Source organism: Tamandua tetradactyla, chromosome X (assembly GCF_023851605.1).
Source record: "Tamandua tetradactyla isolate mTamTet1 chromosome X, mTamTet1.pri, whole genome shotgun sequence".
Classification (NCBI taxonomy): Eukaryota; Metazoa; Chordata; class Mammalia; order Pilosa; family Myrmecophagidae; genus Tamandua; species Tamandua tetradactyla.
Window position 1 is genome coordinate 101,745,443 of NC_135353.1, and position 21,241 is coordinate 101,766,683.

Consider the following 21,241-nt stretch of genomic DNA (forward strand, 5'->3'; position numbering starts at 1 on the left):
AACAAATGGATGGAGATGGAAGACTTCAAGGCCTGTGAGGAACCCCTCAGCCTGTGAGAGTACAAGGAGCAAGGGGAAGTGATGGAGTAGGTGATGGACTGGAAAGGAAGTGGGGGAGATTAGGCCTTACTGAAGGGAAGGAGCAGCCAGTGAAGGTTATTAAGCATAGGAATAGCATGATCATATCTGTGTTTCAGGAAGATAATTCGCAATAAGTTTGGAAGCAGGAGAAGCTATAGGCAGGAAGGTCAGCTCCCAACAGTGATTCAACTGAGAAGCAATGGAAACTTGAAATAGGCCACTATTTCTCAAACCAATTCAAAAGATACCATGGAGATAGAATTTTCGGGGGATTGACAGCTGATTGGATGAAGGGATGAGGGTAAGGCAGTAGTGAAAGATGTCTTGAAGAAGCTTGTGGGAATGCTAGGAATGCAATGAAGTCTCTATTTTCCTAATTTTCTAGGACCTAGGTCAATGTACTCATTATTCTCCCTCAAGGTGCAATGCAATGAGTCTAGGGTGCTTTCCTCCAAAGTGATTGTCAATCCTCTGTTGATCAAGTGATGAGATTGGCAGTGTCTTAGGAGGTAGGATGGTTGGGCTCTAAGTAATGCCAATTTCTATAATAGAAAATTACACCTCTTGAGGATTTCTCACCTCCTCGATCTTTGGAATGGTCTTGAGAGGCAGGTATGATGCTCTGTTCCTTTAGTATTACAAGATGAGTTACTTACTTGTTCAAAGTCACACATCAAAATAATAGTGACTTATTTTCACAAAGTCACATGGCAAGTAATTGGCAGAACTGATCTGACTCCTAAGACCTATATTCATTCTCTTTCTTTCTTTCTTTCTTTCTTTCTTTCTTTCTTTCTTTCTTTCTCTCTCTCACTCTCTCTCTCTCTTTCCTTTCTATCTATCTATCTATCTATCTATCTATCTATCTATCTATCTATCTATCTATCTATCTATCTATCTATCTATCAGAAACCAGAGAAAGAAGGTAAGTCCACAGAAAAGGATGTCTAAGTGAAAGAAAAAAGAACAAGAGGTGGACTTAAAAAGTTTCTACTGCAGTAGAAGAAATCTAGAAGGACCTTGACTTGAGTATCAAGCCTGATCTTGTGAAAAATACAATAATGATAAGACATGGTTCCTATTCTCATGGAGTATATCGGGTAGAGAGGAGAAAAGATATAAGGGTTGCTACCCAGTCTCTTTTTACAAAGTGCTCTGAACTTTTGGAGGTGAGATGGTGTGGGTTTGTCTGGAATATTTTTGCAGAAAAGGTATGACCTGAGCAATATCTCAAAGACGATTGAAGAGGATAGCCCAGGGAGAGAGATTAGGGTATCTTTCCAGTGGAGGGAATAGTGGGAGCAGAGGTAAAGGAGTGGCAGGTACACACTTCCATTTGTTCTAATGAATAGATTGTTTAGAATGCAAATGTCATGTAGGGGAAGAGTAGGGGAAAACCTGGTAGGGCGTTAGAGCCAGAGAATGGAGGAGAGCCTTGAATACCAGGCAAGCATGTACAAATCACAGACTATTTTTGAGCAAGAGAGGAATGCAGTCAAAATGCTTTTAAAAGACTCTTCTAGGGAAGGCCATGGAATAGATTGGAGAGGATGGGGAGTAGAAGCTAGAGGGCCAGTAAAGAGGATATTGCAATAGTTGACATAGGTGGTGATATAAATCTAGAAAGGAAGAGACAGATGGAGAGCCATCCTCCAAATGGAAACTGGCCCTCAGAGGAATCACTGGGGCCACTGCCTAATTCTTGTGGTCATACATATTTATTCCAATTCTCCCCTAATCCAACTTCACATCCCTCTCTTCTCATTTCCTTTCTCTTCTTCTCTTCACCTTTGTTCTCCCCACTTTCCATATTTCCTCCCCCAAACACTTCCCTGGTCCTAGTAATACTCAGTAACAAGCAAGGACTTAATATCATTTGGGAAGGAGGAGAAGCACTGAGGGAGGCTCTGAGCAGGATAGGAGGAAAGAAGGAAAAAGGGTGATAAAGAGGAAGGAAGGAAGGAAGGGAGGGAGGGAGGGAGGGAGGGAGGGAAGAAGGAAGGAGGGAGGGAGGGAAGGAAGGAAGGAAGGAAAAAAAGAAGGAAGGAAGGAACCAAGGAAGGAAGGAAGGAAGGAAGGAAGGAAGGAAGGAAGGAGGAAGGAAGAAGGAAGGAAGGAAGAAAGAAGGAAGAAGGAAGAAGGAAAGGATGGGCACTTCTCTGTTTAGAGCATTTATTGCAGACCAGGCTGAGAGGATGGGGATGCTGAAGCTTAGAGAGATTAGAGTATTTGTCCAAAGTCACAGAACTAATTGATATCCAGAACTTACATCCTGTATATCATGCTGTGCTGCTTCCCTTTCTTGCCTTCCCTGATCGCCTCAACTTAACTGTAATATTTTCTTTCTCTGACACTCTAATGTCACTTCATTGTGGCTCTTTCTTTCACTTACCACAACCTGTCTCATATTATCATGATTTATGAATGTGTCCAGGGCCTAGTGCAATGCCCCAGCACTGGCACATAAAATTTATACAAAGTATGAATGAACGATTGATTGGCTAGTCTCTGATACTAGATATGTAGGATCCTATACTTGACTTATTGTGGTCTTACCAAGGGATGCACAAGGTCTATTACTAGTATTTGCTCAATAATTCTTTAATTGAACTGATTTGAATGTCTTATGCACCTCTGTGGAGAGCACACTATATTAGGTGCTATTGGTACCCTGGTAACGTCCAATACCCAGGATTCACATTGTAATTTCTAGCTCAATCCCCCTAAGCATAGAAACAGAATGCATAAGACCTAAACAAGCAAAGGGAGACAATTTAAATGGTAAAGATAACCAATCTAAATGATTGTCTCCAAAAAAAAGGAGACAAAAATAAACCTAGAACAGGTGGAACAAGTTAAAATTACAAAAGAAGATGTAGATTTAAACCCAAATATATCTGAATTGTAAGTACAATAAATGTAAATGCTACAATTAGAAGACTGTATTTTTTAAGAAACCCAATCACATGCTGTTTACAAGCAATACATCTAAAACAAGAAAACAGAAAGGTTGAAAATAAAAGGATGAAAAAATATATACCATGTGAAATAACAACCAAAAGAAAGCTGTTGTAGTTATATTATTATCAGGGAAAACAGACGTTAAAGGAAAGCCACAGGTGCCAGATATTGGCCAAGAATGCTCATTTAGCTATGGTCATTTTTGTCCAATATTTAGCAGACAGTTATCCAGGGGCATGTTGGAAAACCCCAGAAGAAAGGAAGAAGGCAGAGTGGATTGCTTTGAACAAGAACCTAAAACTATGGAGCTACACATACCCTTTGCACTGTCTCTTCCATCAGCTCTGAGCCATGTGATAGCATTTTGTAATGTGTAAAGTACTCTACAAATATAAAGGGTTAGTCTCCTAGCTCCCTTCAGTATTGCCTTATTTGTTTAACCTCCTAACCGTGTGAGAAGTTTCTCTTCATTTCTCTCCCCATGATGTCAACTCAGCCTCCTGGTGAGCTCAGGGATCACAACTCTTCTAAATCCTTCTGCCTCTCTTATGCCAAGATTTTAAAATGTAGGTGAAAGGAGACACTCAAATAAATTATTATGTTTTCACTTAAGACATCGGTGCCATCATTTGTCCATAACATCCTTATTCCACTCCAGCTCTTCCAAGATACAACTGGAAGCAGGTGATACTGGAGGGGCATTACTAGGAGGCCAGCTCTCACTTTCTCACTCCCTTATTTATCCAGTGTAGGGTATATCCTCATATACCCCATACCTGCCCAGAGACAGCATCCTTGAAGTGGGGGAAAGGTATGGAGAAAAATATTGAGGAAAGAAGAAGCATTTTCTAGGAGAACATTTAGAACATTTTAATCAGGAAAATCTTCCCTCAGAAAAGCCAGGACAATCTAGGTGTTTTTCTTTGAATACTATACAAAGGCTTTATTGGGCAGGAGAGACTCCACACATAGAAGGATCACATGGCTCTTCCTCTTTGAACTCTTTTCTCTGCTCTCTCTGCCCCATCATTACCCACTTTCTCTGGGATCCAGACTTGAAATGGTAGCTGCTAACTACAAGGCCAAGTATCTTAGGAGATTCCTGGATCCCTTACTTTCCAGGCTGAAGGCTGTAACTTATCAATGGGGTCTTTTTTTAGGAAATTAAGGTAATGCAAAGAAAAACAACATGAAAGGCTAGAAACAGATAAGTTTACAGAAAAGTTGTCTCCTTGTCCTGAAACAATTAAAGTCCAGCCATTGATGGACTTTAAAAACTTGACCCGATTTGGGTTCATGTCTTCATCTTTTGGGGGCTATGGACATCTCTGGTAGTCTGGTGACACCTATAAGTTCCTTCTCCAAATAATATTGGTAAACGCACAAAATAAAATACTCAGGCTTACAAAGGAAATTAATCATATTAAAATGCAATGATCAAAATATTACAAAAATGTGTTATAGTAATATATATGCATCTTGATTTATGCCTTAAAGAACAAAATTTAATGCAGTTTCAATAACTATTGGAATTTTGAAGTAGTGATGAGCATAAATGAAATTTTGAGATACCTATAACAACTGTAATATGAAATGTAAATATCTGTGATTTCTATTACAAAGTCATGGGTGCTGCTAATATTTCTGTGGATTGTTGCCCACATTAATCATTGAAGGAAATACTACATTTCAATTAGAGGTCGGTGAAAATAAAGAGGTCATTTTTTTTCCAACCCAATTCAAAGTTTCCTCCTCCCCAAATTCTAGGGCCTTAGGCCCCTGGTTAAGAATCTCTGCTCGATGGGGTCATAGGGCTTCCATAGATTGAAATTGTCTGTCTTCTACCTATCTTATCATAGAGAATGACATTATTTCACCTCTTCCAGTTTCCAAGTTGGATACTGTAATTGGATGACCATAAAGCCTTGGTTTCTGGTGGGATCTTGGAGATCTTGGAGATCTCAGCCCCTTTGTATAGTGCTTATGACTGCTGTTCCCTGAGTCCACAGAAAAATTGGCCCTTTCGCAAAATTTTGTCTAATGAGTCACTCAGGCACACCTCAGATTTTCCAGAATTCTCTCACCATAGTTTTATAAAAGAAAATCACCTTATACTTACCTAGAAACACCAATCCTGCAAGCCCCACCTCCCCCCAACCCATGCCAGCCCCAAATATGACTTTTCAGCTTCTTCATAGGGAGCAGCTCCTAGAATGCTGGGGTGATCTTTAAGCAGCATGGCCATAGCATCACTCCTGGCCTTTGTGCCCCTCAGTTGGGGGAAGAGAAATCTAGTAGTGAACTCAACAGTTGCCAACTCTCTGGGTGGGGAGGCACAATTTTTCCCAGAGGGAGGGGACAAAACAAACGAACTCTATGGAGCCCTCTTCATCTGAGGATTCCTGGCCTGTTCCAATGTGCTCTCCAGGCCCAGGGTTTACTCACCTAACAATATGTAGCCTGGGATCCACTGCAAAACAGAGAAGATTTGAAGGCCCTCCTGGAGATTCAGTCGGGAGAAGAAACCCATGGCTGTGAAACCTCTTAAGCTGACTTGATTACTGGTGCTTTGTTCTAATCTTTTAGCACCTCATCCCCTAAGCTGCTGGGGCTTTTTAGGCTTTACCCAACCTCCCTCTTAGTCTTCCCTGATCTCTGCCCTACCCCAACTTCCTACACACACACATCATGTTCCAGATCAGATGGCATAATCTACCTAGGCTATAGCCAGCTGTTTCTTTCTCCATGAGTAGCCAACTGTCGTGAGGCAGAAATGGCCTTGCGGCTCTACCTTTGGGGGGCCTTGGCAAATTAGTGCAGTAAAAGAGAATGGCATATATGATCCAGAAACCTTTTGATCAGTATATACCTGGAGGAATTGAATCTCAAACAGGAATGGAGATTTGCACACTGGGGTTTATGGTGGCAGTGTTCCTGATTCACAAAGGATGGAGGTGGCCTAAGGGTATAATGATTGAGGAATGGAAGGGATAACTGTGGTGTATACATACAATGGACTACTGAGCAGCCATAAGAAGGAGAGAAGTTGTGAGGCTCGCAACTAGGTGAATGAACCTTAAGGACTGTATGTTGAATGAAATGCCATTCAGGAACAAAAATACAAATATTATCATGTTTCAACCATATGGACTAACTATAATATAAAAATTCAGTAAACTGAAAACGAGAGCATGGGTTATCAGGTCAGGGTCTATTGTAAAGAGTCCTAGATTGTAAACTCTTACAGCAGTCACATATATTCAGGAATTGTAACTGTTATTTCTAAATTCCGAGATACCAAGCTGTTTGTATATCACCTGGTCATTTCCAGAAACATCGGGTATTTATGTGACACCTGAGACTCAGAGTTAGAGCTCTGATGTTATGAAAGTCAGAGGTACCCCATACAGGAACTGTTTAAAAAGTTGAAAAAGGGATCAGATTTCAACTAGAGATATGAAGGACACTGATCTGTATAGGAGTAAGGTATATCACAAGACTGGTTAAAGAATGATATAGACCATACTTTAAAACTTCAACTTCTGCATGGGTCCAAAGGGAGAGATGTTTATTTGGGTCAAAATTTCTATTTTGGGTAGCGCATTACCTAATTTAACCTGTATGGTCAGTTTAGTTGAACAACACAGGTACATGGAATCTTGAATAGGGCATGAGATTTTGTTGATTTGTCCAGGTTAGTGTGATGCCACAATATAGACCAAAGTAATTTGGGCAGTGAATAAAGACATATTTGCAAATTCCCCTTGGGGGACTGGGGAGAAAGGAGGAAATACTCAACTTCCCCATTTGGAGAATTTCTGATATTCTTACAAGCAGTGGGGACAACCAAATCAATAGGCTGAGACCTTGATCTTGGGGTTTGCCCCTATTAAACTTATTTGTGTAAAGGATAAGCTAAGCCTACTTATAATTAGGCCTAAGAGTCACCCCCAGAGAATCTCTTTTGTGGCTCAGATGTGGCCTCTCTCTCTAAGCCAACTCGGCAGGTGAACTAACTGCCCTCCCCCCCTACATGGGACACGACTCCCAGGGGTGTACATATACCTGGCAACGTGGGACAGAACTCCCTGGATGAGCTGGGACCCACCATCAAGGAATTGAGAAAGATTTCTTGACCAAAAGGGGGAAGAGAAAAATGAGACAAAATAAAGTTTCAGTGGCTGAGATTTCAAACAGAGTCAAGAAGTTATCCTTGAGGTTATTCTTATTTATTATATAGATATTCCTTTTTTTAGTTTATGGTGTATTTGAATGGCTAAAGGGAAGCACCTGAAACTGTTGAGCTGAGTTCCAGTAGCCTTGATTCTTAAAGATGAATATATAACTATATAGCTTTTACAATGTGACTGTGTGATTGTGAAAACCTTTTGTTTGATGCTCCTTCTATCCAGGGTATGGACAGATGATGAAAAAATATGGATAAAAATAAATACATAATGGGGGGATGGGGCAAGATAAACTGGGTAGATTTGAAATACTAGTGGTCAATGAGAGGAAGGGGTAAGGGATATGGGATGCATGAATTTTTTCTTTTCTCTGTTTCCTTCTTTTTCTGTAGTGATGCAAATGTTCTGAAAATGATCATGGTGACGAATACACAACTATGTGATGATATTACAAGCCATTGACTGTACACCATGTATGGGCAGTATTTGTGTGAAGATTTGTCAATAAAAATATTTTAAAAAAAGAAGAGAATGGCATAGATGGATGGCTAGATAGACAGAACGACACAAAAATGTGGCAAAATGTTGAAAGTTGGTAGATCTAAGTATTAGAATTGAAGTGGGGGTATGTTGGAGTTATCAATATGGCTTTTTAGTATGTTTTACAACTGTTCTATAAGTTTAAAATTATTTCAAAATAAAAAGTTAAAAAAAAAAAGAGAGGTCCCACTTCAATCAAGATGGTGGAGTGAGAAGCTCAAGGGTGCTATCCCCTCACAGAAGCTTTGAACAACGAGCAAGAGCTAGCAGAAACATCTTTCCAAAGCTCTGGAAAACACTTAAAGGATTGCAGTAACAAGGTGTCATGGTCAGGGACATGTGTCAACTTGGTTACAAGTTGTGGTACCTGTTTGTCTGGTTGAGCAAGTGCTGGCCTGTCTGTTGCAATGAGGACATTTCATAGAATTATATCATGATCATGTCAGCTGCATCCACAGCTGATTCCATTTGTAATCAGCCAAAGGGGAGTGTCTTCTACAATGAGTGATGCTTAATCTAATCATGGGAAGCCTTTTAAGGAGAATTCAGAAGAGACAGGTCCCATTCCTGCTTCGGCTGGTGAGCCCCTCCTGTGGAGTTCATCCAGACCCTCCATCAGAGTCGTTGGCTTCACAGCCTGCCCTGCGGATTGTGGACTCTGCATTCCTGCGGTCACGTGAGACACTTTTATAAATTTTATATTTGCAAGTGTTCCCTATTGATTCTGTTTCTCTAGAGAACCCTAACTAATACACAAGGTGAGAGCTCAATAAAAAAAAGGCAACTTAAAAGCAGTAGAATTTGCTGGTACTCTGGCTAGCCACTCCCTTATTCCCTCACTGCCTCAGTTCTCCCAGCATGAGTCCCTGGTCCTGGTACCTGAGGGAGAAGAGTAGCCTTCATGAACATACTGGGAACATGTATTTCTGGCACCGTAACTCTGGTAGCAGCCTAAGGGACCAAACCAGGATACTTGTTGCAGGCTTGCCATCTCAGAACTTGCCCTGTGTATAGTATGTGACAGAACTCCCCTACGGAATGCTGGGGGAGAGCAGTCAAGTTGTGGCTGCATGGGGTGAGGCAGTAGGACATAAGTACAATGCCAGCGACCATAAATAAACTGTTTCCTAGGAAAGAGGAAACATTTGAATCCATGTAAATGGGGAATTTGTTAGGGCTACAGATACATGCCCAAGACAAAATGCATTGCGGAAAGGATCAGTGAGACTCCTATGCTTTGGCCTGGAGCTATTCTCTTAACTCATTTATGGATAAGCTCTGAAAGAAAACACTCCCAAGGACAATCTGCAAAGACTACAAAAGGTATTTTTTTCTTTCTTTTTTTTTGGTTAGCTCCTGGCGCTCAAATGAGGCTCAATTATAATACTAGCTGTATACAAGCTTAAAGAACAGATGCCTCAGAGTCTAAATTCCAGGGATAACACATTAAAATATATAAATGTCCAGGTTTCAACAAAAGATTATAAAACATACAAAGAAACAGGAAGCAATGACCAAGGCAAAGAAGAACATTAAAGCATCAGAAACCAGCATGAGAAGTATCAGACATGAGACATTGCAGAAAACACTTTTTAAAATCGTCTTAGACCAACCATGCCATCCTGACCAAAAGGGGGAAAAGAAGTGTAGTATATAAGGTATCAGTGTCTGAGAGGGTTCAAATAGAGTCAAGAGGCTACCCAGGAGGTCACTCTTATGCAAGCTTCAGTTAGACATTGCTACCTACTTTAACTTGCCAAACCTCAGCTAAAATCGTTCCTGCTAATTCTCACGAACAATTAGGGCAATATATAAGATTCTACAAAGTTTCCATGCACTAGATTAACTTTCCAGAAATCTACAACCTCCAGATGGGTCCCTGGACCAGATAAGTTCTGAAACCTAGAGGGGCCAGCTTCTCCAGAACATCAACTATTTCCATCCCTCTATCCTATATTAACAACAGCCTCTTCCAACATGAAAAATTTAGAATGGGCATAGCCCAAATACCCCTAAAGAGTGGGAGAAAGATCAAAGGTGATGGTCGAGATATACAGAGAATGTAGGGTTTAACAAATGAGTATGCATACTGAATCATTATATTGATATTTCTTTTAGTCTCCAGTATCTTAGAGGTGCTAGAAGTAAAAACCTAAAATTGTGGAATTGTAACTCGTACCAAATTCTGAAGTCTGTTCTACAGCTAATTTTGTTTTGACGTGCTTTGAAATTTATTGGTTTTTGTATACATGATATTTTTCACAAAAAAGAAAAAAGTAAATTATGATAATAAATTTTAAAAAATGGAAAAAAGTCTTAAATATGTTCAAGGAGCTAAAGGAAAATGTGGACAAAGAACTAAAGGAGATCAGGAAAATGATAGATGAACACAGACTATCAATATAGAAATGGAAATTATGAAAAGGAACCAAACAGAGCCAAAGACCACAGTAAAGGAATTAAAAATTACCTATAGGGGTTCAACAGCAGATTGGCACTGACAGAAGAAAAAAAATCAGTGAACATGAAAATAAGACAATTGAAATTATCCAATCTGAGGATCAGAAGGAAGAAAGAATGAACAAAAGTGAACAGAGCCTGAGGAACCTGTGGGATACCACCAAGTATACCAATATATGTAGAGTGAGAGTCGCAGAAGGAGAAGAAAGGGGCAGAGGGAATTTTCAAAGAAATAATAGGTTAACAGTTCCAAAATTTAATGAGAGACATGAATATTCACATCCAAGACACTTACCAAACTCTAAATGGGATAAACCCAAACACACTTTGGCATATTATAATTAAATTGTTGCATTCCAAATATAAAGCGAGAATGCTGAAAGCCAAAGGACAGAAGCAATATGTGATGTATAAGGGAGCCTAGTAAAGATTGTGTGTCAATTTCTCACCAAAAAGCATGGAATCAAGAAGGAGTTGGAAGACATATTTAAAGTGCTGAGAGGGAAAAAATTGCCAACCAAGAATTCTATACCTGGAAAAACTGTCTTTCAAAATGGAGAGAACCAAGGGACTTCCAGGAAGATGGTAGAATAGGATAGGTAGAGCTCAATTCTCCACGTGTGATTAGAGAAAAGGGACAAAATAACCAGGACAGCAGTTCCAGGGTTCAAGTGACCACAGAAGGACCTCTACATTATATAGGGAAAATCTGGATGAAAAAAAGGGGAGAACCTATGACTGGGAAGTTGGAGTGAGTGTGTCCAGTTGTGACCACCATAGAGCCTGCTGCTTCATGCCAGCTGGAACAGATGGCTGAGGAGCAGTGTGCTTCCAATTCAGCTGCCAGTGGGGGAGGCCAGTCCTTTTAGTCCTGCAGCCTGGAGTTTCTACATGAGAACACAGGAGTCAACAGACTCATTTTATCCACACACAGAGAACTTGCTGCAGTGCCCAGTGCCTACCCTCTTCCTTGAGGAATGCCATTGCAGATGCCTGGTTTTGGGGGAGACTGGAAACCCTCCCCATGGGAGGAAAGGAGGTGCAAAGCAGTGCCAATCTGACAGTTGGCAGTGAGAAGAGTCACTCTGCTTTCTGCTACCTCCATCTTTTCTCTATGGAGGCCCAGAACACTCACTGCATGCTGGAGAGGCAGGGCAAAGGAGGGAGCTTCATTTCAACACCAGGCACCCTTCCACCACTTCCAAGGCCCACAGGTACACAATAGGCTGAGTCTTGCCAACCTGTGAAAAGCAGTGTACTCCAGGGTCAGCTGCTGGCTGGGAAAGTTGAACCTCTCAGTCCTTCAGCTGAAGGTCTTTTCAAACAGGAGCTTGGGAATCACAAGATCCATTGTGCCCACAACTGTGGTCTCAGCCAAGGTGCACAGTGACCACTCCCTATACTAGGAGCCACCATTCTCCACTGTGCATTGAGGCCTGCGGCCTTGACTGGACTGTTGCCTGGTTGAGTCCCTGCCCAGCAAGCTGTGGCAGTCAAGGAGAGGGGGTTGTGGGGAAGAGGTGGTTCAAGACTGCCATCTGCTGAGGTGACTGGGAAAGTGCAGTCTGGCTAGCTGCTTTTCTGTCGAATATCTAACACAGACTCCTGAAAAGGGTAGCATCCCCTGTGTGAGGCTACAGCCCTGGTTTAGCCAGGAATTACTGACAACCCAAGTGCCAATGGAGACATTCAATGCAAACCCAAGCAACTACAAAATCTTAGACGAGCAAGGGAAATCGACTTTCAAATAACCTTATCAAGATAATCAAATGCTGAGAAACCAGCAAAAAATCACAAAGAACAATAAGAAGCAATAAGATATGGCCAAGTCAAATGACCATGTTGAAAAACCAGAGGAGACCTAGAATTTGGAACTACTAATCAAAGATGGAAAAAAAGTTCTTAAATATGTTCAAAGAGCTAAAGGAAAACATGGACAAAGAACTAAAGGAAATCAGGAAAGTGACAGATGAACACAGACTATCAATATAGAAATGGAAATTATGAAGAGGAACCAAACAGAGCTGAAGAAGTTTTCTTCTCCTGAATAAGTTCAATGAATTGGCTAAAGAGATAAAGGATATCAAGAATATACAAGAAGAGTATAAAGAAGAATTTGAAAGAATAAATAAAAAAATAGATCTTATGGAAATGAAAGATAGTGTAGATAAAATTAAAAATAGATGAGAGACATACAACAATAGACTTAATGAGGTGGAAGAAATACTAAGTGACTAAAGGATAGAACGACTTAATTCAAATGCACAAAAGAACAAACAGTGAAAAGGATGGAAAATTTTGAATTGGATCTCAGGGAAGTGAATGACAACATGAAGTGCACAAATATAAGAATCATTGGTTTCCCATAAGGAGAAGAGAGGGGTAAAGTGCTAGGAAGATTACTTGAGGAGATAAGTGGGGAAAAATTGACCCTTACAAAACATATAAATATGCAAACCAAAGAAACCCAATGAACTTCAAGTAGAATAAATCCAAATAGACCCATTCCAAGACACATACTAACCAGACTGTCAAATGCTGAAGAAAAGGAGAGTCCTGAAAGCAGCAAGAGAATAGCAATTCATCATATACAAGGGAAGCCATGTAAGACTAAGCACTGACTATTCATCAGGCACCATGGAGGCAAGAAGGTATTGGTACTATATATTGAAGAATCTGAAAGAGAAAAAAATTGCCAGCCAAGAATTTCAGCAGAACTGTCCTTCAAAAGTGAGGGAGACAGGCCTACGCATGTACACGGGCCCCCAATCACATCATTCGGCTCTGGAAACCGCACATTACAGCAGTCCTAGAACTACACATGCACACAGCCCTCAGCCTCATTTCCCAGCTCTGAGAAAGTGCTGACCCGCACAGACAGGTCACATATGCCCCCAATCCACGAAGGCATAATGCTGACCTGCTGCCACAGCTCTATGCAAGCACACAAAGGGTCCCGTGCCTTAGACCAGCACACACCAGGGTTATGCTTCCCCAGACTGCTGCACCTGCACAGCTACATTCTTGCTGGCCACTGGGTGCTCATATTCACAAGCATCAGCATAACATCCCCAACCTGTGCCCATACCTGTCCTGAAATAAATCACCATACTGAGTGCTCCACCCTGTGCCCTGCTCCCTGCTGTACAACCATCCTGCAAACACAATGCCTTAGACTACTGAAAGAAATCAACTCTCAAAGTAAATCAATCACGATATTTACATACCACAAAGACAGCAGAAGATCACTAAGCATATCACAATGCAGACAGATACAGCCCTGCCTAACAACCAAATTAAAATACCAGAGGAGACATAGGTGTTGGAACAACTAATCAAAGATGTTCATACAACTCTACTAAATGAAATAAGTGGGATAGCATATGACATAAAGGAGAAGAAGAAGACAGTAGAAGAGCATAAAGAGGAATTTGAAAGAATAAATAGAAAAATAGTGGAGAGCACAGAGATAAAAACTCTGTTGACCAAAAAAAAAAAAACAAAACATACTAGAGGGACACAACACCAGATTTGAAGAGACAGAAGAAAGAATATGTCATATAGAGGACAAGATTACTGACTTTGAAGACTCAAAACAGCAAATGGCAAAGAAGATGGAAAAAATTGAATGGGAACTCAGAAATGATAGACAAAACAAAGTGCACAAATATAAGAATCACTGGTGTCCCAGAAGGAGAAGAGAGGAGTAAAGGGCTAGGAAGAGTAGTTGAGGATATAATGGGGGAAAAGTTCCCAACCCTCATATATACTTGTATATATGTAAATATACAAGTCAAAGAAGCTCAAAGAACTCCAAACAGAATAAATCCAAATAGCCCTTTCTCAAGGCACATACTAATCAGTCTGTCAAATGTTGAAGAGAAGCAGAAAATCATGAAAGTTTTAAGAGAAAAACAATCTACTACACACAAGGGAAATCAAATAAGACTGAGTTCAGACTACTCGACTAGCACCCTGGAGGCAAGAAGACAGTGGTATGATACATTCAAGATCCTGAAAGAGAAAGACTTCCAGCCAAGAATTCTGTACCCAGCCAAAATGTCCTTCAAAACTGAGGGAGAGATCAAAATTTTCACAACAAAGAAGTCCTGAAAAAATTTGTCAACAAAACACCAGCCCTATAAGAAATACTAAAAGGAGTTCTGCCAGCTGAAAAAAAGAAGACAGGAGAAGGAGGTCGGAGGAGGGCACAGGATTGAAGAGTACCACTAAAGGTAATTTAAAGAATACAAAGAGAAAGAGAGAAAAGAATATATAGATCTGACAAATAAAATAAAAACAACAAGATGGTGGAATCAAGAAACACCTTTACAGTGATAACTTTGAATATTAACAGACCAAACTTACCAATTAAAATATACAGATTGACAGAATGGATTAAGAAACCTAATCCAGCAATATGCTGCTTACAACAGACTCATCTTAGACACAAGGATACAAATAGATTGAAAGTGAAAGGATGGAAAAAGATTTTCCACGTAAGTTGTAACCAAAAGAAAGCAGGAGTAGCTATACTAATATTGTACAAAATAGACTTTAAATGTAAAGATATCATAAGAGACAAAGAAGGACACTATATACCAATTAAAGAGTCAATTCACCAAGAAGATATAACAATCATAAATGTTTATGCTCCCAAACAAGGAGCTCCAAAGTACATGAGACAGACATTGGCAAAACTGGAGGGAGCGGTAGCTGTTTCAACAATAATAGTAGGCCACTTCAATACACACTCTTTTCTAAAGATAGAATAACCAGACAGAAGATCAACAAGGAAACAGAAAAGTTAAATAACTTGACAAATGAATTAGACCTAACAGATATACATAGATCATTACACCCCAAAGCACAAGGCTCTAGTGCTCATGGAACATTCTCCAGGGTAGATCATATGCTGGAGCACAAAACAGCTCTTTATAAATTTAAAAATACTGAAATTATACAAAGTACTTTCTCTGATCACAGTGAGATGAAGCTGGATCTCAATAACCACCAAAGAATGAGAACATTCACAAATATATGGAGATTTATATTTTGACCAGTGCATTTCCTAATATAACTTATGTAGACAGCTTAATTGAACACCATAAGTACATGGAACCTTGAGTAGGACAGGAGATTTTATTGGTTTGTCCAGAGTGATGCCCCGATAAATCCCACAGTGATTGGAACAGTGAATAAAAAAGTATTTGCAAAGTCCCCTTCAGGGAATGGTGAGAACAGGGGAAAATTCAACTTCCCCAAGTTGAATTCTTGATATTCTCACAAGCAGTGTGGACAACCAAAGCTATAGGCTGAGCCCCAAGTCTTGGGGTTTGTTCATATGAAACTTAACCCCACAAAGGATAGGTCAAGCCTACTTAAAATTAGACCTAAGTGTCACCCCCAAGAGAACCTCTTTTGTTGCTCAGAAGTGGCCTCTCTCTCTCCAGCCAACACAACAAGCAAACTCACTATATATATATATATATATTAAATAACACACTCTCAAACAACCAGTGGGTCAAAGAAGAAATTGCTAGAGAAATCTGGAGATGAATGAAAATGAGAATACAACTTATAAGAACTTATGGGATGTGGCAAAGGCTGTGCTGAGAGGGAAATTTATTGCCCTAAATGCCTACATTAAAAAACAAGAAAGAGCAAAAATCCAGGACTTAACAGCAAACCTGGAGAAGAAAGAACAGCAAAACTAACCCCAAAGCAAATAAGAGAAGAGAAATAACAAAGATTAAAGCAGAGATAAATGAATGGGAGACTAAAAGAACAATAGAAATAATAGATAAAACCAAAAGTTGGTTCTTTGAGAAAATCAATAAAATTGATGGGCCGCTAGCAAGACTGACAAAGAAAAAAAGAGAGAAGATGGAAATAAACAAAGTCAGAAATGAGAAGGGGTGCGTTACCACAGGCCCTGAAGAAATAAAAGAAATCATAAGAGGATACTATGAATAACTATATGCCAACAAACTAGGCAAATGGACAAATTCCTGGAAACACACAAACAAGCTACACTGACTCAGGAAGAAATAGATCTCAACAAACCAATCACAAGTAAAGAGATTCAATCAGTCATCAAAAATCTTCCTACGAAGAAAAGCCAAGGGCCCAATGGCTTCACAGGGAAATTTTATAAAACATTCCAGAAAGAACTAACACCAATCCTGCTCAAACTTTTCCAGAAAATTGAGGAAAAAGGAACTCAACCTAACTCATTTTACGAAGCTAATATCATTTTAATATGAAAACCGGCAAAACATGCTATAAGAAGAGAAAACTACAGGCCAATCTCCCTAATGAACATAGATGCAAAAATTATCAGTAAAATATTAGCAAATCAAATCCAACAGCACATTAAAAGAATTATACACCATGACCAAGTGGGGTTTATACCAGGAATGCAAGGATGATTCAACACAAGAAAATCAATTAATGTAGCACAGCATATTAACAAATCAAAAAGGAAAAATAACATGATCATCTCGACTGATGCTGAAAAAGTATTTGATAAAATTCAGCATCCTTTTCTGATTAAAAAAACAATCTAAAAGATAGGAATCAAAGGTAACTACCTCAATATGGTAAAGGGAATATATGAAAAACTGATAGCCAGCACTGTACTTAATGGAGAGATACTAAAAGCCTTCCCCCCTAAGATCAGGTACAAGACAAGGATGCCCACTGCCACTACTATTATTCAACATTGGGCTAGCAGTTCTAGCTAGAGCAATCAGGCGGGACAAGGATATAAAAGGCATCCAAACTGGAAAGGAAGAAATAAAACTCTTATTATTTGAAGATGATATGATACTATACCTGGAAGGTCCTGCGAAATCTACAGCAAAGTTACTTGAGCTAACAAACAAATTCAGCAAGGTTGCAGGATATAAAATTAATGTGCAAAAATCAGCAAGATTTCTATACAACAGCAATGACCTAGCTGAAGAGTCAATTAAGGAAAAAATTCCATTCAAAATAACAACTAAAAGAATCAAATGTTTAGAAATGAATTTAACTAGGGATGTAATGGATTTGTACACAGAAAACTACATTACATTGCTAAAATAAATCAAAGGAGATCTGAATAGGTGGAAAGATATGCTCTTGGATAGAAAGGCTTAATATCGTTAAGAGGTCAATTCTCCCCAAGTTGATCTACAGGTTCAACACAGTACCAACCAAATTCCAACAACCTACTTTGAAGATTTGGAAAAGCTAATTACCAAATTCATCTGGAAGGGAAAGAGACACTGAATAGCTAAAAGCATCCTAAAAAAGAAGAACGAAGTGGGAGGACTAACACTCCCTGACTTGAAAACCTATTATAAAGCCACAGTGGTCAAAACAGCATGGTACTGGCACAAAGACAAGTGCATGGACCAATGGAATTGAATCGAGAGTGCAGAAATAGACCACCAGATCTATGGTCAACTGATTTTTGACAAGGCCCCCAAATCCTCTGAACTGGGACAAAATAATTTTTTCAATAATTGGGCATGGAAAAACTGGATATCAATAGCCAAGAGAATGAAAGAGGACCCCTATATTACACCCTACACAAAAATTAAGTCAAAGTGGATCTTTGTATAAGATCCTAAATATAAGAAGTAGCACCATAAAGCTTCTGGAAGAAAATGTAGGGAAACATCTTCAAGACATAGTAATAAGAGGTAGCTTCCTAAACATTATACCCAAAGCATAAGCAACAAAACAAAAAAATGATAAATGGGAACTCCTCAAAATCAAAAACTTTTGCACCTCGAAAGACATTGTCAAAAAGGTGAAGAGTCAGCCAACTCAATGGGAGAAAGTATTTGGAAATCACATATCAGACAAAGGTTTGATTTCCTGTATATACAAAGAAATCATACAATTCAACAAGAAAAGAACAAACAACCCAACTATAAAATGGGCTAAAGGTCTGAATAGGCATTTTTCTGAAGAGAAAATACAGATGGCTCAAAAGCACATGAAGAGATGCTCATTTTCACTGGCTATAAGGGAAATGCAGATCAAGACTACAATGAGATACCACCTCACACCTATAAGAATGGCTGCTATTAAACAAACAGGAAACTATAAATGTTGGAGAGGATGTGGAAAACTGGGACACTTGTGCACTGCTGGTGGGAATGTATAATGGTGCATCCACTATGGAAGACTGTTTGGCAGTTCCTTAGGAAATGAAATATTGAGTTGCCCTATGACCCAGCAATGGCACTACTTGTTTATACTCAGAAAAGCTGAAAGCAATGACGTAAACAGACATTTGCACACCAAGGTTCATAGCAGCATAATTCACAATCGCCAAAAGATGGAAACAAACCAAATGCCCAGTAACAGACCAGTGGATCACAAAATGTGGTACATACATACAATGGACTATTATGTAGCAGTAAGACAAAATGACATCCTGAAGCACTGCACAAGATGGACGAGCCTTGACGACATAATGCTGAGTGAAATTAGCCAGGCACAAAAGGACAGATGCTGTATGATTCCACTTTTATGACCAGCATAAAGGTATAATCAGAGGTTTATAATAAAGAATATAGGGGACATAGAAATACATAGAAGCTAGAGTTGGGTGACCTGTTAGCTAATGAGGTTAAACTCTAATGTAAGGGAATAGATGGGAGTTAAGGTGATTCTCTAGTGGGTCTAGAAGTAATATTACCATATCGAAGATGAGCAAGATTGAAAGGGGTTATATAGACCTACATGTCCCACTGATTCACACTAAGAATTTGAATGAGTTCTCATAAGAATTACTTCAGAGATGTGATTCTTGTATAAAGAGTGTTTAAGTCCAGGGTACAGGGGGAAAACTGCTATTGCATGCTATGAGCTGTGTTCAAAACGAAACCATCAGCACTACCAATAGCAACAGTGAGGGTAAATAATGGTGTGAGGGACAAGAATTAAGAGGTTTAGATTTCCTATTTGGTGAGAGTGTGTTTATTGGTCTTCTGTCTCTTGGGAAAAATGAAACTGTCTAAAATTGAGAATGTTGATGGACTGTGGACTTTGGGCCCTCTACATGATGCCCAATGAATGCAGGTGGCTGAAGGATGCACTGATGGAGAAGTAGATTGGTGGATGATGGTGTATACTTATGAACGAAGGTTGTGTCACTACAAAAGGAACAATGTTGTGAGTCATGCAACAATGTGAATGAACACGTGGGACATTTTGTGAGACAAAATAAGCCAGAAACAAACAAACAAACAAACAACAATGGTATGGTCAACTTTAGAAAATACTTATAAAAAAACAGGGGCCTAGATTCTAAGCTTTTAGAGCAGACACATTAAGTCTGGAGTAGTGATTATTATTTCTGGATTTTGAGAGGCTGTTTTATATATATAACCTGATATTTAGAGATAAGAACGAAGCCAAACAGGTTGGGGTTCACGTAATTCAGAACATGGGGGTAAGGAAGACAGTGTCTATATTTTAGAACCACACATATTCTTTGAAACCAATGGAAGAAAGGTTTATTTGATCTGGAAATGAAATTTTCGGTAGTCCATAATCTTAATTCAACCTATCTGAATAGCTCATTTGAACAACTGAAACACGGGAAGCACAGAATAAGAAAGAGGTCATTTAATCCTGTATAGATTATTCTAATGCCTGGAAACATCCTAGAGTATATTAAGCAGATAATCAAAAAGTATTGATAAAGTCCTTGAGGGAGGGGAGAAAGACTACGGAACTATTAAACCTTACCATCAGGGAATCCCCTGAGACTGTGTCAAACTTTAGGGATACCCAGTTCAATAGGCCATGCCCTCAATCATGAGGCTTACTCTTGTGAAGCTTATGTAGGTGGTGGAGAAGCTTAGACTACCTATAGGCATGCCTAAGATTTACTTCTGGAGGACCTCTGTTGTTGCTCAGATGTGGCCTTAGTCTCTCTAAGGCCATCTGTGCTAGTGAAATCATTGCCCTCCCCCCTATGTGGGACATGACATCCAGGGGTGAAAGTCTTCCTGGCGACATGGGAGAGGACTCCCAGTGATGAATCCAGACCTGGCACCACGGGTTCAACAATTATATCCTGACCAAAAGGTGGAAAAGAAGCATAATTAATAAAGTATCAGCGGCAGAGAGAGTTCAAATAGAGTCAAGAGGCTGCTCTGGAGGTTGCTCTTACACAAGCTTCAGGTAGACCTTGCTACATACCATAACCTGTCAACCCCAAGGACCATTCCAGCCAATCCTAAAGAACACCTAGGGCAATATATAAGAATCCACAAGGGTCCCAGGCACTAGAATAACTTTCCAGAAACCTACAACCTCCAGATGGGTCCCTGGTCCAGATAAGTTCTGAGACCAAGAGGGCCCAGCCTCTCCGGAACATCAGATAGTTCCATCTCCCTATCCCATATTAGTGACAGACCCTTCCAATATAAAAAATTTAGAATCGCCATAGACAAACAACCTCAAAGAGAGGTGTGGAAAGATCAAAGGTGATGGTAGAATTATACATAGAAGATAAGACTTAACACATGAATATGAAAGCTGAATCATTAATTGATATCTCTTTTAGACTCCAGCATTTTAGAGCAGATAGAAGTAAAAACCTAGTATTGTGAAATTGTAACTCATGTCAAACTCTGAAATATGTTCTACAAGTAATTGTGGTGCCGTGCTTTGAAATTAATAGCTTTTTTGTATATATGTTGTTGTTCACAAAAAAGAAGTACAGAAAAGTCGACTGTGATGATAAAAAAGTATTTAAGCCATCTAGCCTCCTATATTCTGGAGCAGCTAGAAGGAAAAATAAGTAAGGATCATATGATAGCCGATGACAAACTCTGGAATCTATCCTGTAACCACTCTTTGAAGAGTGCTTTGAAATCTATTGCTTTTTTATTTCTTTGCTTTGTATATATGTTATACTATACAATAAAAAAAGTTCAGAAAAAAAAGTTAGAGAAAGGGCATGCCACAGTGGTTCAGCAATCAGAGTTCTCACCTGCCAT

General features: G+C 39.5%; 1 protein-coding gene across 1 annotated transcript in view; it reads right to left on the bottom strand.

The window, feature by feature from the left end:
- Positions 1 to 6,126, bottom strand: part of DGAT2L6 (diacylglycerol O-acyltransferase 2 like 6) — a 30,494-nt gene extending 24,368 nt beyond the window's left edge. The window contains exon 1 of the mRNA XM_077145010.1: positions 5,488 to 6,126. Within this exon, the coding sequence (XP_077001125.1) occupies positions 5,488 to 5,572 (85 nt within the window). The 5' untranslated portion in view covers positions 5,573 to 6,126. The remainder of the gene's footprint in view (positions 1 to 5,487) is intronic.
- Between the last annotated feature and the right edge of the window lie 15,115 nt (positions 6,127 to 21,241).